A 24,779-nucleotide genomic window follows, 5' to 3' on the forward strand; every position below is an offset into this window, starting at 1 on the left:
ATCCAAATTGTCGAAGATGAATCCAAGATTCCAAAACTGAAATAATCTAAGAATCCAAGACGAAGAAAGAAGACTGAAGAATGGGAAAAAGCAATGAAGAATGAAGAACGAAGAACGAAGAACTTCGAAGCGAAAAACATTCATTAAAAAACAGCAATTTTTTATTGTGATAGAAAGAACTACAATATGTACATTCACAATTACACTATAAGAAGAGCTTCAAGAATTAATATTGACTCTTCTCAACCCTGTGATATATTTGTACTTTCTAAAACCCACTACTACCTCGAACAGCTTACTAGTTTTCGTCGAACAGCTCTTCCAGCGACACCTTGTCGAAAAACCTGTTCAAAAGCTGCATCATTACCCCCGTTAGAAGATCCTGATAATCTGCTTGCACTTCAGCATAAACCTCCTTCCAGTTTTCGTTAAGAACTTTGTTAATATTATCACCCAGAGCCTTGTCTCCGTTAAAAAGATTGTCGAAATGCATGGTCACCAGCCCCACATCGTTCTCTATCTGACTATGACTTACTTTAAAATGGGTCCGACTGTCCTTGACGACTTCTTCGAAGTCAATTTTAAGTTTGACATGCATCTTGTCTACAAACAAAACCTTCACTCTCATAGAATAAAAAAAAAATAGGGACTCACCAAACACAATAGTGCAGTTGCCTTCGCCCTTAATGGGCAACAGAAGCACTTTCCCGTCCAGCTGGTAGTCACAGCGGCAGTCCAATTCGGGAATAAGGAAGTCAAAACCCCAGGTTTTGTTTTCTAGGTCGAAACTACAACGCATTTTAAAACGCGTTCCAAAAATAAAAAAATTATAATAATAAGTTTACTCAGCCTGGTAGATCTCGGATTTCGTCAGTCCATACAGCTTGCAATTTTTCAAATTTTGGTTCACCGCCACCACGCCGCCCCCGCCCTTCACCTGCAAGGAGGACACCTCCACGGGCTCCAGGTTGGGTACGGCGATGGCTCTGTAGGGTTTGGTCAGCTGGGGGGCGGCGAGCTGGACGGCGGCGAACATGCATTTTCTAAAGTCGGGGTCTTTTCGGTAGCAGCGCTTGAAGTTTGGGGCTGCAGCACAAAAATTAGAGGAATTCGCGGCTTTAAGGGGACTTACGGATTTTGAGCTCGCTTAAGGCGATGCACGCGAAGACGAAGACCAGAGATTGCGTTGTACAGAAGCGGAACATTGTGTCAAAATGGGAAACTGGTGCAAGGTTGTACATTATATAACGTGTCTTCCGGATAAACTGGTTTTGTCGATGATTGTGGATGCGTAGTTCAAGTATTTTCTTTTATTTTTAATGAGTTGAAAACACAGTTTCATTGAAAACTTTGTCCTTCGTGGGTACATTGGATTTAAATTAAGCTGGGAAAGATTTGCTAAGTCATGGTTATTTTTATTTCCCGAGCGTAAGCTAAGGGAGTGTTCGAGTCCATCGGACGACTTGCCACTTTCATGTTTTCTCGACGTTTCATGACCCATAGTGTACGAAAAAATAGGTCTCCGTCGGTCTGTCTTGTAAAATAAGTCCTTCCTATACTTGTGGTGTATGAATCCGTGTTGAGTTTTCAAACAAGACATACAAATTTTTAAAAAAAGAAAATCAAAATTGGATAACAACATTCTAAAGTTATCGAAAAGTGTTAAATATCATAAGGGTTATTATAAAAAATAAAATTCGCAAAATCAAATCTCATAATTTTTCTCGATTTTATATTAGTTTTCCGTTCTTTTTTCAAGGTTTTTTCTATTTAATAATTTTGTAGATATTCAGTTTTTCAAATTTCGATTTTTTAACTGTCATAACTCGATTTTACAATATTTCGTTTTTTCGATTTTTAAGTTTCTCAATTTTTAATCTTTGGATTTTTCAGTTTTTCAAGTTCTTAATTTCCAGTTTTTAGATTTTTTAGTTTTCATTTTATACTTTTTCGATTTGGATTTTTTTTTTGTCAGTTTTTCGCTTTTTCTTGAATATCCAGACTTACACGATCAAGAATCCCGAAATTCAAGATGTAAGCTCAAGGATCCAGGGTTAAGAATCAAGGATCGAGGATAAATGATGAAGGATCAAGCACCAAGTATCAAGAATCAAGGATAAAGGATAAAGGATAAAGGATAAAGGATAAAGGATAAAGGATAAAGGATAAAGGATAAAGGATAAAGGATAAAGGATAAAGGATAAAGGATAAAGGATAAAGGATAAAGGATAAAGGATAAAGGATAAAGGATAAAGGATAAAGGATAAAGGATAAAGGATAAAGGATAAAGGATAAAGGATAAAGGATAAAGGATAGAGGATAAAGGATAAAGGATAAAGGATAAGGGATAAAGGATAAAGGATAAGGGATAAAGGATAAAGGATAAAGGATAAAGGATAAAGGATAAAGGATAAAGGATAAAGGATAAAGGATTAAGGATTAAGGATTAAGGATTAAGGATTAAGGATTAAGGATAAAGGATAAAGGATAAAGGATAAAGGATAAAGGATAAAGGATGAAGGATAAAGGATGAAGGATGAAGGATGAAGGATGAAGGATGAAGGATAAAGGATAATGTATAAAAGATAAAGGATAAAAGATAAAGGATAAAAGATAAAGGATAAAAGATAAAGGATAAAAGATAAAGGATAAAAAATAAAGGATAAAAGATAAAGGATAAAAGATAAAGGATAAAAGATAAAGGAAAAAAGATAAAGGATAAAGGATCAAGGATCAAAGATCCAGGTCCAATGATCCAGGATCGAAAATTAAGGAACGTTTATCAAGGATCAAGCATAAATCATCAAGGATGAACGATCAAGGATCAAGGATCGAGGATAAATGTTCAAGGATTAAGCATCAAATATCAAGGATCAAGGATAAAGGATAAAGAATAAAGGATAAAAGATCAAGGATTAAGAATCAAAGATCAAGGATCAAGGATCAAGGATCAAAGATCAAGGATCAAGGATCAAGGATAAAGGATAAAGGATAAAGGATAAAGGATGAAGGATGAAGGATGAAGGATGAAGGATGAAGGATGAAAGATGAAGGATGAAGGATGAAGGATGAAGGATTAAGGATAAAAGATAAAGGAACACGGATTAAGGATCAAGTATCAAGGTTCGAGGATCAAGGACCAAGTATCAAAGATCGAGGATGAAGGACCAAGGATCAAGGAATTTAAGATGCTAGGTCCAAAATTTAGGAACGAGTTACGGGGGTCATGAATCAGGATTTAGCATTTAGAAGTCAGAATTAAAAATCAAGGATCAAGGACCAGGGATAAAAGATAAAGGATAAAGTATAAAGGTTAAAGAATAAAGGATCAAGTACACGAGATCAAGGATCAAGGATAAAGAATAAAGAATAAAAGGATCAAGCATAAATGATCAAGGATGAAAGATCAAGGATCAAGGATCGAGGATAAATGATCAAAAATCAAGCATCAAATATCAAGGATCAAGGATCAAGGATCGAGGATAAAGGATAAAGGATAAAGGATCAATGATAAAGGATCAAGGATAAGGGATCAAGAATCAAGGATCAAGGATCAAGGATAAAGGATAAAGGATAAAGGATAAAGGATAAAGGATAAAGGATAAAGGATAAAGGATAAAGGATAAAGGATAAAGGATAAAGGATAAAGGATAAAGGATAAAGGATAAAGGATAAAGGATAAAGGATAAAGGATAAAGGATAAAGGATAAAGGATAAAGGATAAAGGATAAAGGATAAAGGATAAAGGATAAAGGATAAAGGATAAAGGATAAAGGATAAAGGATAAAGGATAAAGGATAAAGGATCAAGGATAAGGGATAAGGGATCAAGAATCAAGGATAAAGGATCAAGGATAAGGGATAAGGGATCAAGGATCTAAGATCAAGGATTCAGGATCAAGTACAAGAATCAAAAATCAAGGGTCAAGGACCAAGAATCAAGGAATTTAAGAAATTAGGTCCAAAATTTAGGAACGAGTAAGGGGGGTCATGAATCATTATTTAGAATTCATGTTTGGTATTTTAAAATTCAGGACAATTCATTGAATTAGATATTCGATACGGGTTTTGGAATTCAAGATTTGCATTCAGGATTCAGATCCAAAAACCAGTATTTGGCATTTAGAAGTCTGAATTATTTATCAAAGTAATCGGGTATCGTGGATAAAAAGTTGGGGATGAAACATGGGGAATCAAAGATCAGGTGTTAAATATGAAAGATTAAGTTTAGTATCAAGAATTAAGGATAAAAAAAATAGGGATCAAGAATTAAAGATCAAGAATAAAAATCAAAGTGTCAGGATTTAGAATTTGGGATTCGGAATTTAAGATTTGGTGTTTATATTTTCGGATTAAATTGAGGATTGTACATTTAGAAGTCCAGGTTAATGATTAAGGTTCAAGGATCAAAGATCAGGTATCAGATATCAAAGATGAGGAGTTGAAGATCAAGGATAAACGATTAATGATCTTGTACCAGATATTAAGTATCAAGGAATAAGAATTGGGGATCAAAAATTTGTGACCAGAATTAGAAGCCAATGACCAATTAGTAAAGACTATGGACCAAGAATCCAGGAATCAATATTAAAAAATCAATCAATCAATTTTAGTTTCTTTAATTATTCGATTTCCAATTTTTTAGTATTTCTTTTTTTTTTGTTTCTTCAGTGTTACGATACGCAACTCTGAGTTTTCGAGTTCAAATTTTTCAATTATCCGATTTGGAATTTTTCGTTTCGGTATTTAGTCTCTTCGTTTTAACAATTTTTCCTTTTTTCTTCAATTTTATAATACGTTGTCTTTAAAATCCCAATTTTTTTGAATTTTTTGTTTCTTTAATTTTTCGATTTCCAATTTTTCAGTTTTTCGTTTTTTTTTTTGTTTCTTCCAGTTTGTTAATTTTCCAACTTTTGGATGTTTTAATGTTTAGATTTGGATTTTTTCGAATTGCAATTTTTCTCTTCAGCTTTTCATTTTCTTTATTTTTTCAATTCTTCGGTTTTTCAATGTTCCGATTTTATAATTTTTCTTTTTTCAACGTGAAATTTTTCAATTTTTCGATTTTCAATTTTTCATCAGTTTCTCGATTTTTCCATCTTTTTGTTTTCTTCAATTTTAGATTTACAATTTTTCTATGTACTTTTCATTTTAAATAGGTAATAAGAAAAATTACAATTTGTAAAATTTTTCGCTTTTTCTATTTTACGATTTTAAAATAATTCCATTTTTGAATTATTCGATTTTGAAACTTTTTCATTGACTCGATTGTTCAATGATTCGATTTTAGTTTTTTTGATTTTTCAGTTTCTCGATATTTAATTTTTCAGTTTTACTATCTTTCAATTGTTTCGACTTTAAAAATGAAAAAAGGAAAACGTATAAAAAGAAAACTTCAAAATAAAATATTGAAGAAACAAAAATTTGTAAAATACGAATAAATTTTAATTAACGATTAGGTACCATTCTTACGATAACCTTAAAACGTTTGTTATACTTATAACCTTAAAATAAGTTATACAATTTTGATTTTTTTTTCCTTAAAAATCTGGATGTCTAGGTTGAAAACTCAACACCGATTCATACACTACAAGTATAGGAGCATCTTATTTCATAACGCAGAGAGACGGAAATGGAAGAAGAACAAATCTTCCTTTAAAAAATCATTCTTTAGATTACTGGTTGACAAACCATATTCCAGAGGTCTTGGAACGTTGAAAAAAAATCAAATTAGTGTCTCAGTAGTCAGTCAAAGTAAGTAAAAAAAGACTGAAGTGTAACATTACCTCAATCTTTATTAAAAACTACTTCAGTACTAAATTGTACATAAATTCTTGTTAGCACCAAGTTAATCGAAAAACTCCTCCAAAGACGTCTTCGTCCAAATTTTCTCAAAAATACCCTCTAGTATTTGTCTCACAATTTCATTATATTCAGGCTGCAACTCGTCCGCGATTTCCTTCCAATTGTCGTTCATCACCAGATTAATATTGTCACCCAACTCCTTATTCCCGTTGAAAAGATTGTCAAAGTGAAAGTACCACCGTTCTGCACTCGAATCCAATTCCGACTTAACCGTCTTAAAATAAGTCTTATCATTCCTTACAACTTCGTCATAAAAAGACCGATAATTTGCGTGGAAATTGACTACGAAAAAAAAACTTAAAACCAGAATTACAAAAATCCGGAAGTACTTACTGAAAGTAATGTTGCTGTCGCCTTCACCTTTGATAGGCAAAAGAAGTACTTTACCGTTTAGTTCATATTGACACTTGAATTCTACCTTTGGAATGACGCCATCTGCGAATAAACTCTTCTTTTCGAGATCTAGCCTACAACGGAGTGTCATTGGACTGGTTGATTTTAGAATCTACGTACTCAATCTGATCGAATTTCAAAGTTGTAAGCCCCGAAAGGTTGCAGTTTTTGAAAATTTGGTCCACAGAGAAAACTCCTCCTTTATCACGTACTGTTAAAAAAGGGATGTGGAGAGGTTCCAAGTTTGGTATACCTAAGGCTTCGTAAGCTTTCGTAAGTTGCGCGGTGCCAAACTGTGCCGCTTCGGAGTAGCATTTCTTGAAATTCGGGTCCTTGCGGAAGCACCTCTTGAAATTTGGGGCTGAAATCCGAATTAGTTTAATGAGAGAAGGAATGTTTTTGGGTGATTTACGTATGGAGCAGTTTGATAGGGTTGCTAAAAGCGCGAAGACAATGTAGCGTCTCATTGTAATAAGTACTGTGTCAAAGGTTTAAGGTAAACAACTAAAGTTTTGGTAGTAGAGGTTCAATTTATAATCTGGCACGATAAACAAGTTTTTCGGAAGTCGTTAATGTTTGGGGGGAGATTGATATGTAAACTGTGCAAAACTTGTTTTTTTTTTATGTCGGGTTTTTGTTGTTTTGAATATTTTAATATATATCGACCGGTCAAACAATTTCTAATCGTTTTTTGAATAGTTGGATGAAACTTTTCGATTGACTAAGGCTATTCTATCAAACTGATAATTAACATTATTGAAGGACACGGCAGCCCCCCATCCAAAATTTTAAATATTTTCACGAATATGCGACTGCATAAATTATTTTGAAGTTTATTTGTCGTTTGTTGAAAAAGTCGTTAATTAAGTTTAATATTGCAAAACAATAAAAACTTGTTTTAGAAAAAGAATTACGACTTTTAACACTTGTGCATGGAAAATTTTAAAACATTTTTATTAACTTATTATTATTGCTGTTTTATTACCTAGACGGTTTTCGTTAGGGGAACATTTCCTTTGACGTTGTACTCAGTCTTTACAAAAAAACGCAAAATCGACTTTTCTGAATTTTTTGTTGTTTCGATTTTTTTATTTTCCGCTTTTTCGATTTCCCGACTTTTCAGCTTTTAATTGTTAGATTTTGTGATTTTTCAGTTCTTCAGTTTTTCGATATCCCAGTTTTTCAGTATTTTGACTCCTCAGTTTTTCAATTTTTCATTTGTGGCCTTTTTGATTTTCCAATTTTTAGAGTTCTCAATTTTTTCATGTTTTAGTTTTGGAATTTTTCAGTTTTTAGATTCTTCAATTTTCCTCGATTTTTCACTTTTTCGATTTTTGGATTTTTTGATATTTCATTTTCTCGATTTTTCAATTTTTCAAGTCTCCAAGATCTGAAACAGAAACAGGGTTAGTAGTTAAGTCAGTACGGTTTATTAAGCTTAAAGGAAGCTAAAGACGAATCGGATACAAAAAATGATGACGTGTGTAACGATTGCAAAGAAATCTTTACATAATACATAAATGGCCTCAAGGCAGAGGTTTGTGCCAATGGAGACGATGCAAGGTATACAGGAAACTTAAATGAAAACAACGTAAAAAGTTGGAATAATATAAGAGGATTGATAAAACCTGTTGTAGTCGCTGTAGCAGTTGTAGTTTTAGCTTGTTGTTTTACATTTTTTACACATTAAATAATTTTATATAATTAGTACCTAATGAATATTTATACCGTGCGTTCATTAAGTAGTTAGATCAATGGTGGCTGAGGCTAAATTGACAGATTCTGATTGTTTTTGAGAGAGAATATACGGTAAGGGCCTTCAACACAAATAACAGTAAGAACAACGAATAAACCGAAGAAAGTAGTAAATATCGGAACGGGCTAAGAAAAATCAAGATGTGACAGGTCGAACGGCTGTAGTTTTTACTCGCTACGATAAGATATAAAATAGAATTGGACTGGGACGAAATTGTCTCTTCGGTTTATCGATTTACAATTTTTCGAATTTTCTGGTATACATTTTTCACTTTTACGATCTGCAATTTCTCGAATTTTCAATTTGCAATTTTTCGTTTCGGTTTTTTAGTTTCTTTATGTTTACAATGTTCACTTTTTTCTTCTATATCCCTACTTATAATTTCTTATGTTTCCAATTTCAATTTTTTTCAATTTTTCGTTTCTTTAATTTTTCGATTTTACGGTTTTTGGGTGTTTAGATTTGCATTTTTTAAAATTGCAACTTTTATATTCAATTTTTTAATTTCTTAATTTTTTTCAATCCTTCAATTTTTCATTTCGTTTGGTTCTTCAGTTTATTGATTTGCAATTTTTCGAGTTTTCTAGCTCAAATTTTTCAATTTTCCGTTTTGCAATTTTTCGTTTTTTCTTGAATATCCAGACTGACACACGACCAACAATCAAGGAATTTAAGATGTAAGGTCAACGATCCAGGGTTAAGGATCAAGGATCGAGGATAAATGATTAAGGATCAAGCATCAAGTATCAAGGATCAAGGGTCAAGAATAACGGATAAAGGATAAAAGATAAAGGATAAGGGATAAAGGAAAAAGGATAAAGGATAAAAGATAAAGGATAAATCATAAAGGATAAGTGATTAAGGATAAAGGATAAAGGATAAAGGATCAAGGGTCGAGAATCAAGGATCAAGCATAAATGATCAAGGATGAACGATCAAGGATCAAGGATCGAGGATAAATGATCAAGGAGCAAGGAACAAGTATCAAGGATAACGCATAAAGGATAAAAGATAAAGGATTCAGGATAAAGGATAAAGGATAAAGGATAAAGGATAAAGGATAAAGGATAAAGGATAAAGGATAAAGGATAAAGGATAAAGGATAAAGGATAAAGGATAAAGGATAAAGGATAAAGGATAAAGGATAAAGGATCAAGAATCGAGAATCAATGATCAATGATAAATGATCACGGATCAAGATTCAATGACCAAGCATAAATGATCAATGATAAATGATTACGGATCAAGGATGAAGAATCAACGATGAAGGATCGAGGATAAATGATCAAGGATCAAACATCAAATATCAAGGATCAAGGATCAAGGATCACGGATCAAGGATCAAGGATCAAGGATAAAGGATAAAGGATCAAAGATCAAGGATCAAAGATCAAGGTCCAATGATCCAGGATCGAAAATTAAGGAACAAATATCAAGGATCAAGGATCGAGAATCAACGATCAGTGATAAATGATCACGGATCAAGGATCAAGCATAAATAATCAAGGATGAACGATCAAGGATCAAGGATCGAGGATAAATGATCAAGGATCAAGCATGAAGTATCAAGGATCAAGACTCAAGGGTCAAGGATAACGGATAAAGGGTAAACGATAAAGGATAAGGGATAAAGAAAAAAGGTTAAAGGATAAAGGATAACGGATAAAAGATAAAGGATAAATGATAAAGGATAAAAAATAAAGGATAAAGGATAAAGAATAAAGGATTAAGGATAAAGGACAAAGGACAAAGAATAAACGATAAAGGATAAAAGATAAAGGATAAGGAATAAAAGATAAAGGATAAAGAATAAAGGATAAAGTATCAAGGACAAAGGATAAAGGATAAAGGGTAAAGGACAAAGGATCAGGAATCAACGATCAAGGTCCAATGATCAAGGATCGAAAATTGAGGAACAAATATCAAGGATCAAGGATCGAGAATCAACGATGAATCAAGGATAAAGAATCAAGGATCAAAGATGAAGAATAAAAGATGAAGGATGAAGGATGAAGGATGAAGGATGAAGGATGAAGGATGAAGAATGAAAGATAAAGGATAAAGTATAATGGATCAAGGATAAAGGATCAAAGATGAAAGATTCAGAATCGGCGATTAAGGAAGAAATATCAAGGATCAAGGATCGGGAATCAAGGATCGGGAATCAAGGATCAGAGATCAAGGATCAGAGATCAAGGATCAGAGATCAAGGATCAGAGATCAAGGATCAGAGATCAAGGATCAGAGATCAAGGATCAGAGATCAAGGATCAGAGATCAAGGATAAAGGATAAAGGATTAACGATAACTGATAAAGGAGAGAGGATAAAGGATAAAGGATAAAGGACAAATGACAAAATATAAAGGATAAAGGATAAACGATAAAGGATAAAGGATAAGGGACAAAGGACAAAGGACAAAGGACAAAGGACAAAGGACAAAGGATAAAGGATAATGGATAAAGGACAAGGACAAAGGATAAACGATATAGGATAATGGATACAAGATAAAGGATGAAGGGTAAAGGATATTGGATAAAAGATAAAGGATCAAAGATCAAGGTCCAATGATCCAGAATCGAAAATTAAGGAACAAATATCAAGGATCAAGGATCGAGATTCAACGATCAAAGATAAATGATCACGAATCAAGGATCAAGCATAATTAATCAAGAATGAACGATCAAGGATCAAGGATCGAGGATAAATGATCAAGGATCACGCATCAAATATCAAGGGTCAAGGATAAAGGATGAGAGATAAAGAATAAAGGATAAAGAATAAAGGATCAAGTATCAAGGATCAAGGATCAAGAATCAAGGATGAAGGATCAAGGATGAAGGATCAAGAATCAAAGATCAAGTATAAAGGATAAAGGATAAAGGATAAAGGACAAAGGACAAAAGACAAAGGATAAAGGATAAAGGACAAGGACAAAGGATAAAGGATAAAGGATAATGGATAAAAGACTAAGGGTGAAAGGTAAAGGATAAAGGATAGTGGATAAAAGATAAAGGATAAAGGATCAAGGATGAAAGATTAAGGTCCAATGATCCAGGATCGAAAATTAAGGAACAAATATCAAGAATCAAGGATCGAGAATCAACGATCAAAGATAAATGATCACGAATCAAGGATCAAGCATCAATAATCAAGAATGAGCGATCAAGGATCAAGGATCGAGGATAAATGATCAAGGATCAAGCATCAAATTTCAAGGATCAAGGATAAAGAATGAGAGATAAAGAATAAAGGATAAAGAATAAAGATCAAGGCTCAAGGATCAAGGATCAAGGATCAAGAATCAAGGATCAAGAATCAAGAATCAAGGATCAAGGCTCAAGAATCAAGGATCAAGGATCAAGGACAAAGGACAAAGGATCCAGGATCAAGGATCAAGGATCAAGGATCAAGGATCAAGGATCAAGGATCAAGGATCAAGGATCAAGGACAAAGGACAAAGGACAAAGGACCAAGGACCAAGGACCAAGGACCAAGGATCAAGGATCAAGGATCAAGGATCAAGGATCAAGGATGAAGGATAAAAAGGATGAAGGATAAAAAGAATGAAAGATAAAAAGGATGATGGATAAAAAGGATGAAGGATAAATAGGATGATGGATAAAAAGGATGAAGGATAAAAAGGATGAAGGATAAAAAGGATGAAGGATAAGAATGATGAAGGATAAGAAGGATGAAGGATAAAAAGGATGAAGGATAAGAATGATGAAGGATAAGAAGGATGAAGGATAAAAAGGATGAAGGATAAAAAGGATGAAGGATAAAAAGGATGAAGGATAAAAAGGATGAAGGATAAAAAGGATGAAGGATAAAAAGGATGAAGGATAAAAAGGATAAAGGATAAAAAGGATAAAGGATAAAAAGGATAAAGGATAAAAAGAATAAAGGATAAAAAGGATAAAGGATAAAGGATAAAGGATAAAGGATAAAAAGGATAAAGGATAAAAAGGATAAAGGATAAAAAGGATAAAGGATAAAAAGGATAAAGGATAAAAAGGATAAAGAATAAAAAGGATAAAGGATAAAAAGGAACACGGATCAGGAATCAAGGATACAGGAACACGGATCAAGAATCAAGGATAAAGGAACACGGATCAAGAATCAAGGATAAAGGAACACGGATCAAGAATCAAGGATCGAGGATCAAGGACGAAGAATCAAGGAATTTAAGATGTTAGGTCCAAAATTTAGGAACGAGTTACGGGGGCCATGAATCAGGATTTAGCATTTAGAAGTCACAATTAAAAATCAAGGAGCAAGGATTAGGATCAAAAGTCGAGAAAAAGCATAAATGTTAAATGTTAAAGGATGAAGGATCAAGGATCAGGGAAAAAGGATAAAGAATAAAAGGATCAAGCATAAATGATCAATGATGAAGGATCAAGGATCAAGGATCGAGGATAAATGATCAAGGATCAAGCATCAAATATCAAGGATCAAGGATCGAGGATAAAGGACAAAGGATAAATAATTAAAGATAAAAGATAAAGTATAAAGGATCAAGGATAAAGGATGAAGGATAAAGGATCAAGGATAAGGGATCAAGGATCAATGATCAAGCATAAATGATCAAGGATCAAGGATCAAGGATAAAGGATAAAGGTACAAGAATCAAAGATCAAGGGTCAAGGACCAAGAATCAAGGAATTCAAGAAATTAGATCCAAAATTTAGGAACGAGTTACGGGGGTCATGAAGCATTATTTAGAATTCATGTTTGGTGTTTTATAATTCAGGACAATTCATTGAATTAGATATTCGAATTTCGGATGCGGATTTTGGTATTCAAGATTTGCATTGAAAATTTAGATCCAAAAACCAGTATTTAGCATTTAGAAGTCAGAATTATTGATTAAAAATCAAAATCAAGAATTAAAAATCAAGTATCAATAATCAGGTATGAAGGATAAAATAATGTTGAGAATGAAACATGGGGAATCAAAGATCAGGTATTAAATATCAAATATTAAGTTTAGTATCAAGAATTAAGGATCAAAAACTCAGGATCAAGAATTAAAGATAAAGAATAAAAATCAAAGTGTCAGGATTTAGAATTTGGGATTAGAAATTTAAGATTTAGGGTTTAGGATTTCGGATAAAATTCAGGATTTGGCATTTAGAATTCCAGGTTAATGATTAAGGATCAAGGATCAAGGATCGAAATTCAGGTATCAGATACAAAGATGAGGAATTGAAGATCAAGGATAAAGGTTTAATGATCATGTATCAGATATCAAAGGTCAAGGATTAAGAACTGGGGGGATCAAAGATTGGTGACCACAATTAGATGCCAATGAGTAAGGACTATGGACCAAGAATCCAGGACCACAGATCAATAATCAAGGATCAATAATTGTTTTCTCCTCAATTTAAATTTTTTCAGTTTTTCGTTTCTTTAATTATTCGATTTTTGGTTTCAGTTTTTTATTTTCTTTATTTTCTCTATTCTTCAGTTTTTCCATGTTCCGATTTTATAATTTTTTTTTCGATTTTGCAACTTTTCGAATCCAGAAAATGGCAAAACTGGAAAATTGAAACATCAAAAATGGAAAAACGAAAATGTATAATAAGAAAACTGAAATATTGAAGAAACAAAAATTTATAAAATCGGACCATATTCTAGAGGTCATGGAACGTTGAAAAAAACATCAAATTAGTGTCTCGATAGTCAGTCAAGGTAAGTAATAAGAGACTGAAGTGCAACATTAGTTCAATCTTTATTAAAAACTACTTCGGTGCTAAACTGTACATAAATTCCTGTTCCAACTTAATCGAGAAACTCATCCAAAGACGTCTTCGACCAAATTTTCTCAAAAATACCCTCCAGAATTTGTCTCACGATTTCATTATACTCAGGCTGCAACTCGTCCGCGATTTCCTTCCAGTTGTCGTTCATCACCAGATTAATATTGTCACCCAACTCCTTATTTCCGTTGAAAAGATTATCAAACTGAAAGTACCACCGTTCTGCACTCGAATCCAATTCCGACTTAACCGTCTTAAAATAAGTCTTATTATTTTTTACAACTTCCTCATAAGAAGTCCGATAATTTGCGTGGAAATTAACTACGAAAAAAAAATATTAAAGCTAGAATAAACAAAAATCCGGAAGTACTCACTCAACGTGACGTTGCTGTCGCCTTCACCTTTGATAGGCAAAAGAAGTACTTTACCGTTTAGTTCATATTGACACTTGAATTCTACCTTTGGGATGACGCCATCTGCGATTAAACTCTTCTTTTCAAGATCTAGCCTACAATGGAGTGTCATTGGACTGAAATATTTTAAAATCTACGTACTCAATCTGATCGAATTTCAAAGTTGTAAGCCCCGAAAGGTTGCAGTTTTTGAAAATTTGGTCCACAGAAAACACTCCTCCTTTATCACGTACTGTTAAAAAAGGGATGTGAAGAGGTTCCAAGTTTGGTGTACCTAAGGCTTCGTAAGCTTTCGTAAGTTGCGTGGTCCCAAACTGTGCCGCTTCGGAGTAGCATTTCTTGAAATTTGGGTCCTTGCGGAAGCACCTCTTGAAATTTGGGGCTGAAATCCGAATTAGTTTAATGAGAGAAGGAATTTTTTTGGGTGATTTACGTATGGAGCAGTTTGATAGGGTTGCTAAAAACGCGAAAACAATGTAATATCTCATTATCATTGTAACACTGTGTCAAAGGTTTAAGGAAAACAACTAAAGTTTTGGTAGTAGAGGTTCAATTTATAATCTGGCACGATAAACAAGTTTTTCGGAAGTCGTACATGTTAGCGGGGAGATTGATATGTAAACTGTCCACGAGTTGTTTTTTTATGTCGGGTTTTTAGTGTTTTGAATATTTTAATATGTATCGACCGGTCAAACAATTTCTCATCTTTTTTTTAATAGTTGGATCAAAGTTTTTCGGTTGACTAAGGCTATTCTATCAAATTGATAATTGACATTTTTGAAGGACATGGCAGCCTCCATTTCAAAAATTTTAAATGACGAGAGGGGTGCAGGGACCAAAATATTTTCACGATTAAACGACTGCATAAATTATTTTGACGTTTATTTGTCATTTTAATATTTCAAACAAGAAAAACTTGTTTTATAAAAAAGAATTACGACTTTTAACATAGTTGTGCCTGGAAAATTTTAAAACATTTTTATTAACTTATTATTATTGCTGTTTTATTACCTAAACGGTTTTCGCTAGGCGAAAATTTCCTTTGGCATTGTATTCAGCCTTTAGAAAGAAACGCAAAATCGACTGTTTTGAATTTTTCGATTTTTCAGTTCTTCAGTTTTTCGATTTCAAGTCTCCAATTTTTCTATATTTTAATTTTTCAAATTTTAAATTTTCGATTTCTCGATTTTTCGATTTTTCAATTCAATATTTCTGTTTTAATTTTCCTAGTTTTTAAATGTTAGATTTTTCAGTTTTTTTATGTTTCCATTTTTCGACTTCTCAGTATTTAATTTTTCGATTTTCTATTTTTGGGTATTTCGATTTTTTGATTTCCCGAATTTTTCGATTATTTCGACTTTTCGATTTTTCACTTCTCCAGTTTTTCAATTTTATAATTTTTCTTCATTTCAATTTTGGAATTCTTCAATTGATCGATTTTTTTATTTTCTGTAATTTTTAATTTTCAATTTTTCATTTTCATCTTTTCGATTTCCCGATTTTTGGACGTCACGAATTTTCCAATGTTTTGATTTCACGATTTTTCGATTTTTCCTGTTTTCAGTTTGGAATTTTTTAATTTCTGGATGTTTGAGTTTTTTGATTTTTCTATTTTCCAATTTTTTGATGTTTCAGTTTTGGAATTTTTCAGTTTTTATTAACTTGAATTAATTTTTCTTTCGATTTTTGGATTTTGTGCTTTTTCGAATTTTTGATATTTCAAATTCTCGATTTTTCTATATAATTTTTCAAGTTTTTAAATTTTAGATTATTCTTTTTCTCGACTTTTCGATTGTTCAATTTCCAATATTTAATATTTGATTTAATAATATTTCTGTTTCATTTTGGGTTATTTTTATTTTCCGACTTCTCGATTTTTCTATTTTTCGATTTTCCGAGCTTTTTCAATTTTGGGATGTTTTGATTTTTTAATTTCCCCCTTTTTTCGATTTTTCACTTTTCCAGTTTTCCAATTTCCCAATTTTTCTTAATTTCCGTTTTGGAATTCTTCAATTTATCGATTTTTTATTTTTTAATTTTTTAATATGTTGTAATTTTTAATTTTGTTTGTTTTTGTTGTTTCAGTTTTTCAAGATTTAGATTTTTCGATTTTTCCTGATTTCAGTTCGGAATTTTTTAATTTCTGGATGTTTAAATTTTTTGATTTTTCAATTTTCCAATTTTTAGATTTCTCAATTTTTTGATGTTTTAGTTTTGGAATTTTTCAGTTTTTATGTTCTTTAATTTTTTTAGATTTTCCAATTTTTCGATATTTCGACTTTTCGATTTCTCGATTTCTCGAGTTGTTTCAATTTTTGGTTGTTTCGATGTTTTGATTACTCGCTTTCGACTTTTCGATTTTCGGTTTCAAAATATTTGAAAACCTAGAATTTATAAACTGAAAATTGAAAAATCGAAACATCGCAAAGCTGAAAAATCGAAAAACCGAAAATCCGAAAAGTAAAAAATCGAAAAACCGAGAAACCGAACAATCGAAAGATTGAGGAATCGAAAAGTCATGAAGTCGAAAAATCGAAAAATTGAAAGACCTGGAAAATCGAAACCTTCGAAAATCAATAAATGGGAAAATCAAAACATCGATTAATTGAAAAATCGAAAAATTGGGAGTTCATAAAAGTCAAATATTGAAAAAAAATATTTTAAAATCGTAAAATTGAAGAGGAGAAAAATTGAAAAAACGTAAAACTAAAACATCCTAAAATTGAAAAATTTGGAAATTGTAAAATCGAAAAATTGAATAATAAATAATGTGAAAAATCCCAAAACTGAAATTTAGAAAAGTCGAAAAATGAAAGAAAAACTGAAGAATAGAAAAACTGAAAAACTCAAGGCTGAAATGTACAAAAACCGACAAATTGAAAAATCGAAAAATTGAGAAATCAAAAACTCAAAGAAGTGAAGTCGAAAAATCAAAACCTTAAAAAATTGAAAAACTGAAAAATCGAAAACCGAAAAAATTGAAAACTTGAAGAATTGAAGAAATGAAATCAAATTTGGAAAACTGAAAAATCGAAATATGTACAAATCGTAAAATTGAAGAGAAAAATTGGAAAATCGGGGAATTGAAACATCGGAAAATTGAAAAATTGAATTGATAATAAACTGAGAAACGCCAAAATTGAAATTTGAAAAATTTGAAAAATAAAAGAAACACTGAAAAATCCGAAAAGTGAAATATCCAAAAACTGAGAAAGTAAAAAATTGAAAAATTGGGAAATCAAAATTCAAAAAAGTGAAATCCAAAAATCGAAACCTAAGAAAATTAAAAAATTGAAGAATTGAAAAAGATCGATTAATTGGAAAATCGAAAAATTGGGAGTTCATAAAGTCAAAAATTGAAAAAATATTAAAAAATCGTAAAATTGAAACATCGGAAAACTGAAAAATAGAAAAACTGAATATCGAATCATTGAAAGATTGAGGAATTATAAAAACCAAGAACTGAATAATAAATAAACTGAAAAATTCCAAAACTAAAATTTGGAAAAATTGAGAATTCGAAAGTTGAAAAAGCTAGAAATCGAAAAGTCGAAAAATCTCAATATCGAGGATTATTCGTTGTAAAGTCCGATCAATCAATGCTCTCCCGTAGAAATTATGGTCGAAATCGGTTAGGATGTGTATCAGATCACGAAACATGACTTATAAATCAAATCGCTTCTGAACGCTTAGAGTCGACATTGGTTTGAGCGCGCTCTGGTCTGTAGATCAAACAAGTTCTTAGGCGACGATGTGGCGGATGCAATAATTCAAAAAAAAAAATTTTTGGCCCAGATGAATTAGGGGTTTGAGCTTGAAAAATTGATAATGTATTAAATTAATTCGTATTCTCATATTCAGGATTTTGCAAGATCGGGGCGGGTGGGTCGGGCTTAATTTTTGTTTTTTTTTTAATATATGGAGTTTTCTTTCAACAACTGGAAACTGAAAACATGTTTAACTTTCCTATTTTTTGAAAGAAAAATATATATATTAAAAAATAAAAAATTAGGCCCCACCCACCCGCCCGGATTTCAATTGTGATGAATTTTTCATTCCTAATCAGACCGAAGGGCGGAGTTTAATTGCAAAATCCTCATTTCTCTACAAGAAATTACCAAATGAAATATGTTTTTATATCAATATTTTTCTAAAAAATTGTACCCTTTTAAAAACATAATTCATATGGCAATTTCTTCTAGAGAAATGAGGATTTTGCAAACCAAGCTCCGCCTTTCAGCTCACGATGAATAAAACATTCATCACAACTGCGAAGGGGTGGGTGGGCGGGGCTTATATTTTGTGTTGGAGCGACACCTAGTGTCGGCCGTGCGAGGCTCGCTCGTGTAGTCGCCTTCACGAGATGGCTATATTGCGCAGAGCGACACAGCGCCACTTGAAGACGCCATATTTTTAGACACTTCTGGTACGACCGTCCGCGTGGCTACCAGCGCGACTATGTTACGCTCGTCGAATATTCTCTTGTAATGTGCCATAATGTAATATACGTTAGTAACCGATTCCGTGGTGTTTTCATTTCCGCCAACATTTTGTCCATTTTTTCTTAATTTACGAAGTCTTCTTTTCCCAACAAGAAACTGAAAACATGTTTAATTTTCTTGTTGTTGAAAAAAACTTTATATATTAAAAAAAAAAACAAATATTAGGCCTCACCCACCCGCCCGGATTTCAATTGTGGTGAATTTTTCATTCCCAGTCAGACCGAAGGGCGGATTTTAATTGCAAAATCCTCATTTCTTTACAAGAAATTATCATATGAAATATGTTTTTAAATCTATATTTCTCTAAAAAATTGTACCTTTTTAAAAACATATTTCATATGGCAATTTCTTGTAGAGAACTAAGGATTTTGCAAACTAAACTCCGCCTTTCAGCTCACGATGAATAAAACATTCATCACAACTGCGAAGGGGTGGGTGGGCGGGACCTATATTGTGTCCATGTTTTCTTAATATACGAAGTCTACTTTTCCTAAAAAGAAACTAAAAACATGTTTAACTTTCCTGTTGTTGAAAGAAAACTGTATATATTAAAAAAAAAAAAAAAATTAGGCCCCACCCATCCGACCCGATTACAGTTGTGATGAATTTTTCATTCTTAATCAGACCGAAGGGCGGAGTTTAATTGCAAAATCCTCATTTCTCTACAAGAAATTATCAGATGAAATATTGTTTTTACATAAATATTTGGCCAAAAATTCTACTTTTTTAAAAACATGTTTCATATGGCAATTTCTTGTAAAGAACTCAGGATTTTGTAACCGAAACTCCGCCCTTCCTCTCATGATGAATAAAACATTCATCACAATTGAGAAGGGGTGGGTGGGCGTGCTTATATTTTGTCCATTTTTTTTTAATATACGAAGTCTTCTTTTCCCAACAAGAAACTGAAAACATGTTTAACTTTCCTGTTCAAAGAAAACTCCATATATTAAAAAAAAAACAAAAATTAAGCCCCACCCACCCGCCCCGATCTCAATTGTGATAATTTTTTTATTCCTAATCATACCAAAGGGCGGAATTTAATTGCAAAATACTCATTTCTTTACAAGAAATTATTAAATGAAATATGTTTTTACAACAATATTTCTCTAAAAAATTGTACCCTTTTAAAAACATACATATATCATATGGTAATTTCTTGTAGAGTAATGAGGATTTTGCAAACTAAACTCCGATTTGCAGCTCAAGATGAATAAAACATTCATCACAATTGGGAAGGGGTGGTTGGGCGGGACCTATATTTTGTCCATTTTTTCTTAATATACGAAGTCTTCTTTTCCCAACGAGAAACTGAAAACATGTTTAACTTTCCTGTTGTTGAAAGAAAACTCCATATATTAAAAAAAAACAAAAATTAAGCCCCACCCACCCGCCCGATCTCAATTGTGATAAATTTTTGATTCCTAATTATACCAAAGGGCGGAGTTTAATTGCAAAATCCTCATTTCTCTACAGGAAATTATCATATGAAATATGTTTTTACATCAATATTTCTCTAAAAAATTGTACCCTTTTAAAAACATAATTCATTTGGCAATTTCTTGCAGAGAAATGAGGTTTTTGCAAACTAAATTTCGCCTTTCAGCTCACGATGAATAAAACATTCTTCACAATTGCAAAGGGGGGGTGGGCGGGGCTTATATTTTGTCTATTTTTTTCTTGATGTACGAAGTCTTCTTTTCCCAACAAGGAACTGGACACATGTTTAACTTTCCTGTTGTTGAAAGAAAACTCCATATATTAAAAAAAAAAAAACAAAAATTAAGCCCCGCCCACCCGCCCCGATCTCAGTTATTGATAAATTTTTGATTCCTAATCAGACCAAAGGGCGGAGTTTAATTGCAAAATCCTCATTTCTCTACAGGAAATTATCATATGAAATATGTCTTTACATAAATATTTTTCTAAAAAATTCTACCACATATCTCATGTGGCAATTTCTTGTAGAGAAATCAGGATTTTGGAAACTAAACTCCGCCTTTCAGGTCACGATGAATAAATCATTCTTCACAATTGCAAAGGGGTGGGTGGGCGGGGCTTATATTTTGTCTATTTTTTTCTTGATGTACGACGTCTTCTTTTTCCAACAAGAAACTGAAAACATGTTTAACTTTTCTGTTTTTGAAAGAAAAATATATATATTAAAAAATCAATAATTAAGCCCCACCCACCCGCCCGGATTTCAATTGTGGTGAATTTTTCATTCCTAATCAGACCGAAAGGCGAAGTTTAATTGCAAAATCCTCATTTCTCCACAAGAAATTCTCATATGAAATATGTTTCTACATAAATATTTGTCCAAAAATTCTACCCTTTTCAAAGTCAAAGTCAAAAATACATTTATTCAAGCTGGTTGGTACAGTTTTCCTTAAGATATTACATGATATGGTATGTGGGGCGCTGCTGAGGCTTAGGGCCTTTTCAGCGCTGGACATGGCTATGATATAATAGATTTTATGCTAATTGGTTGTTCTTAAGATATTTGATTAACATGTTTTGCTTAAATAAATACAGTTCATTCTAGACTTAAGATTATGATTAGACTAGGGTTGGTGGATTTCTGCGTCGTGTCTTGTCTTATCCGTTGTCTTCGGTCCTGTGGCGGTGGCTTGGTCCTGGTTGTCGTCGTCCTTCTTCGTCCTGGGTGGTTCCTGGTCCTGGTTGTGTCCTCGTCCGTCCTGGTCCTGGTTTGGTCTTGTCGCTCGGGGGAGGGCTGAAAGAGAGAGCTGAAAGAGAGAGGTCCGGTGGTGTCCGGGGGGAGGTCGTCTCGTCGGGGTATTGTCAGTCGTTGTCGTCGTCGTCGTCGAGGGTGGGAATTAGGATTAGGATCTCCTCAGTGAGATGGGGGTGTCCTCCATGATGTTTAGGAGGGTCTGGGGGAGGTCCGGGTATACGGTCTCCAGGAGAGCTGTTGGGGGGAATTTGATTTTATGTTTAGGGACTCGCGGAAGGCGGTTAAGCAGGCGGTTGTTAGCGGCGGGGTATTTGTGTGTTGTGTGTAATGTGTTTAAGGCGATTGTGTTGTTGTTCGCGTTGATGGTTCTAATTACGTATTTTCTCTGTAGTGTTTTAAGTCGGTCTAGGATGGGGATCGATTTTGTGCGTTGGTGAACGTGCATGGAGGGGAACTTGTAGTTTAGTCTGTAGATACGGCGGAGGATTTTTCTTTCACATGCAGCTATTTTTTCAAGAGATTTTTTCGCGAGTGTCGCGTAGATGGGTGCTCTGTAGTCGATAATTGGGCGTATGTAGGTGTTGTAGGTGAATTTTAGGGTTTCGGGGTTACAGCCGCGGATGCGGCCACGGATGTGGTAGAGGAGGTTGGAGCGGTTTCGGACTTTTTTGAGGGTGGTTTCTAGGTCGGGATTGAGGGAGCAGTTGTGGGAGAAGGTTATGCCCAAATATCTGACTGTGTTTTGTTTGGGGATTTGTTCGGCATGCAGTGTTAGTCGCGATTCTTGGAATTTACGATGTTTTGTGAACGCGCGTGGGTAGGATATGCAGATAGATTGGGATTTGAGGGGATTTGGTTTGACTCTCCAGTCGTTGGTCCACGTCTCGGCTCGTCTGAGTGCTTCCTGGGTTAGGAGAATGGCTCTGTCGGGGTTTCTGTGGGAGGCCCAGATCGCGGTGTCGTCAGCGAACATCCTCGTCTTGGTCCTGGGCGTGTCTGCAAATGGAAAATCGCTGCAGTATACGGAGTATAGAATCGGGGAGAGAACGGAGCCCTGGGGGACTCCGGCTCTAATGTTGACGGGTTGTGAGAGGGTGTTGCGGATTTTGACTCTGCAGGAACGGTTATGTAGAAACGAGTCTAAGAGCATGATAAATTTTGGGTTGATTTGGCGTTTAATGAATTTGTAGATGAGTCCGTCGTGCCAAACCTTGTCGAAGGCCCGCTCGATGTCTAGAAAGACGGCGATTGTGCACTCCTTGAGGTTGGCAAAGCGGGAGGCGTCGGTATGGAGTTCTAGGATGGGATTCATTGTGGAGCGTTGAGAGCGGAAGCCAAATTGTTGTTGGGGAATGATGTTATTGGTTTCTAGGAAAGTTTTTAGACGATTTGTTAGGATTTTTTCGAAAATTTTGCCCATGATGTTTAGGAGTGAAATTGGGCGGTAAGAAGGGGGTTGTGGGGGTCTTTGCCTGGTTTAGGAATCATTATGGTAGAGGCTTGTTTCCAAGAAGTCGGGAAGTACGAAGCGTTGATACAGTTATTAAAAATGGTGGTTAGGGCTTGGAGGGCTGTTTGTGGGAGGTTTTTTAGAAGAATGGCTTTAATTTGGTCGGGGCCTGGGGCTTTGGAGTTTTTGAGGTTTTTGATATAAGATTCGACTTCTTGGAGGGGAATTATGTCTGTCAGGTCGTCGTCGTCTTGGTTAACATGCATGTTTAGGAGGGCTAGTGGGTGGAAGGGTTGCTCCCGGAATTCCTGCACTTCTCTTGAAACTAGATGGTAGAGATCTTGATTGAAATTTGGGTCGCGGGGTATTTCATGGATTTCTTGAAGTGTTTGAGCGAAGGTGTTGCTCTGGTCTTCGGGAGAGGAGACAAATGTACCGTTTTGTATTAGGTGGTTTGATGTTTGTGTTTTTTGTCCGGTAATTAATTTGAACTTGTTCCAGAATTGCTTTCCGTTTCGGTAGTCAAGGGAGGCGCAGGTGTCCGACCACTTTTCTTCCCGGTATTGATTTATGTCGCGTCTGATTTGGGCGTTTAGGCGGTTGAAGTGTGTTTTAAGAAGTGGATCGCGGGTTCGAACGAAATCTCTGTAGATTTTCCGTTTCTGTTTGATTAATGTTAGGATGCGCGGTGGAAGTGGTCGTTTGTTTTTAGGTATGTGTTTCACGGGTATTGCGTGTTCTTTAGCGGTGGTGATTGTGTCGGTGAGTTGCAAAATTTGAATGTCGATCGCGTCGGTGTCGCGGGTTTCGTAAATTGGAGGCAAATTTTCGGTGATGTGTTCTTTGTATTTTGCCCAGTCGGCGTGTTTATTGTCGTGGACTAGTACGAATTTGTGGGGTTGGGGTGGAGCGGGTAATAGAAGTTCGGCGGTTAGTGGTAGGTGCTCTGAGGTGACCGTGGTACCGATCGAACAGGGGGTGTTGAATTTCGGAATCAGAGGTTCGGTTATGATAATGTGGTCTGGTATAGAAGCACCGTTGTGGGTGATGAGAGTGGGTTGTCTATTTTCAATGCGAAAGAGTGGGTAGTTGGTCAGATGGTTGACTAATTTCCTGCCGTTGCGATTTGTGACGGTATCACCAAAATCTGTGTGTCGAGAATTGAAGTCGCCGATTAGAATGGCGTTGGGGAGTTGAGATACATATTGTAGAAGAAGTGAGGAGATTGTTTCACTTGGTGGATTATAGTAACAGATTATGGTTATTGAGATGTTACTTATTAAGACGTTGGCGGCGATGGCTTCAAGATTTGCGAGGTTGTGTGGGAGGTCATGTTTGACGGATGGGAATTTACTGGAGATAAGGAGGGCCGTTCCGCGTGCGTTCGGGATGACTGAATGGCGTTGATATTTTATAAAGTGGGGAAATTTTATTTCGCGTTTGGTTTTGGTTTCTTGTATTGCAAGGATATGGATGTTGTCAGTTTGAATAAGGTTTTTGACGGCATGTACTTTGAAAGTTAGGCAGTTGACGTTGATGCTTGACATGTTAATGTGGGTTGGATTGGGGTCGTGCGTGCGGTTCGGAGGTTGTGGGAGGGGATGGGGGCTGCACGTTGGGTGGGTGGCCCAACGTGCAGCGGGGGCGGGGGAACATGCATGTTAAGTTGTGTGGCCATTAGAGGTCAAAGGTTATGAAGAGGCGGTGTCCTGAGTGGTTGAATTGGGGGGTTATTTTGAAAATGGCTTGAGATGCGTTTTTGATGGCGGACTGGGTTTTGGATTTTTCGTGGGGGAAGAGGTCAAAGAAGAGTTTTGTGGTGTAAGCTATGAGGGCTTTTGCGTGGATGGTGGATACATTGATTTCGACTGGTTCGGGAACGTCGTCGAGGGGGTCGATAGGGTCGGCGAATTCAGCTGGTGGATTTATAATGTAGGTCGGGA

General features: G+C 34.6%; 3 protein-coding genes across 3 annotated transcripts; all 3 read right to left on the bottom strand.

Annotated features, from left to right (window-relative positions):
- Window positions 1–208: 208 nt before the first annotated feature.
- On the bottom strand, window positions 209–1,205 carry LOC135139906 (circadian clock-controlled protein daywake-like). The gene is made up of 4 exons (XM_064070270.1): window positions 1,133–1,205; window positions 846–1,086; window positions 655–788; window positions 209–603 (listed from the first exon to the last, which is right to left on the bottom strand). Exons 1-4 carry the CDS (start codon window positions 1,203–1,205, stop codon window positions 299–301), a joined length of 753 nt encoding a protein of 250 aa, XP_063926340.1. The 3' UTR covers window positions 209–298.
- Window positions 1,206–5,774: 4,569 nt separating this feature from the next.
- On the bottom strand, window positions 5,775–6,772 carry LOC135140130 (circadian clock-controlled protein daywake-like). Its single transcript, XM_064070543.1, has 4 exons — window positions 6,670–6,772; window positions 6,378–6,618; window positions 6,198–6,331; window positions 5,775–6,146 (listed from the first exon to the last, which is right to left on the bottom strand). Exons 1-4 carry the CDS (start codon window positions 6,722–6,724, stop codon window positions 5,848–5,850), a joined length of 729 nt encoding a protein of 242 aa, XP_063926613.1. The 5' UTR covers window positions 6,725–6,772; the 3' UTR covers window positions 5,775–5,847.
- A 6,957-nt stretch (window positions 6,773–13,729) lies between these two features.
- Window positions 13,730–14,724, bottom strand: LOC135140156 (circadian clock-controlled protein daywake-like). Its single transcript, XM_064070579.1, has 4 exons — window positions 14,623–14,724; window positions 14,331–14,571; window positions 14,151–14,284; window positions 13,730–14,097 (listed from the first exon to the last, which is right to left on the bottom strand). Exons 1-4 carry the CDS (start codon window positions 14,681–14,683, stop codon window positions 13,799–13,801), a joined length of 735 nt encoding a protein of 244 aa, XP_063926649.1. The 5' UTR covers window positions 14,684–14,724; the 3' UTR covers window positions 13,730–13,798.
- Between the last annotated feature and the right edge of the window lie 10,055 nt (window positions 14,725–24,779).

Source organism: Zophobas morio, unplaced genomic scaffold (genome assembly GCF_036711695.1).
Source record: "Zophobas morio isolate AGI-343-1 ecotype UQ-CSIRO unplaced genomic scaffold, CSIRO_AGI_Zmor_V1 ptg000038l, whole genome shotgun sequence".
Lineage (NCBI taxonomy): Eukaryota > Metazoa > Arthropoda > Insecta > Coleoptera > Tenebrionidae > Zophobas > Zophobas morio.

Bases quoted from the DNA above. Each gene is read 5' to 3' on its own strand.
- LOC135139906 (XM_064070270.1), bottom strand. From the start codon at position 1,205: ATGTTCCGCTTCTGTACAACGCAATCTCTGGTCTTCGTCTTCGCGTGC. The intron at 1,087-1,132 runs GTAAGTCCCCTT...TTTGTGCTGCAG, and splicing joins CTTAAGCGAGCTCAAAATCC to CCCCAAACTTCAAGCGCTGC. The intron at 789-845 runs GTAAACTTATTA...AATGCGTTGTAG, and splicing joins TCCGAGATCTACCAGGCTGA to TTTCGACCTAGAAAACAAAA.
- LOC135140130 (XM_064070543.1), bottom strand. From the start codon at position 6,724: ATGAGACGCTACATTGTCTTCGCGCTTTTAGCAACCCTATCAAACTGC. The intron at 6,619-6,669 runs GTAAATCACCCA...TTCGGATTTCAG, and splicing joins CCTATCAAACTGCTCCATAC to CCCCAAATTTCAAGAGGTGC. The intron at 6,332-6,377 runs GTACGTAGATTC...ACTCCGTTGTAG, and splicing joins TTGAAATTCGATCAGATTGA to GCTAGATCTCGAAAAGAAGA.
- LOC135140156 (XM_064070579.1), bottom strand. From the start codon at position 14,683: ATGATAATGAGATATTACATTGTTTTCGCGTTTTTAGCAACCCTATCA. The intron at 14,285-14,330 runs GTACGTAGATTT...ACTCCATTGTAG, and splicing joins TTGAAATTCGATCAGATTGA to GCTAGATCTTGAAAAGAAGA. The intron at 14,098-14,150 runs GTGAGTACTTCC...TTTTTTTCGTAG, and splicing joins CGACAGCAACGTCACGTTGA to TTAATTTCCACGCAAATTAT.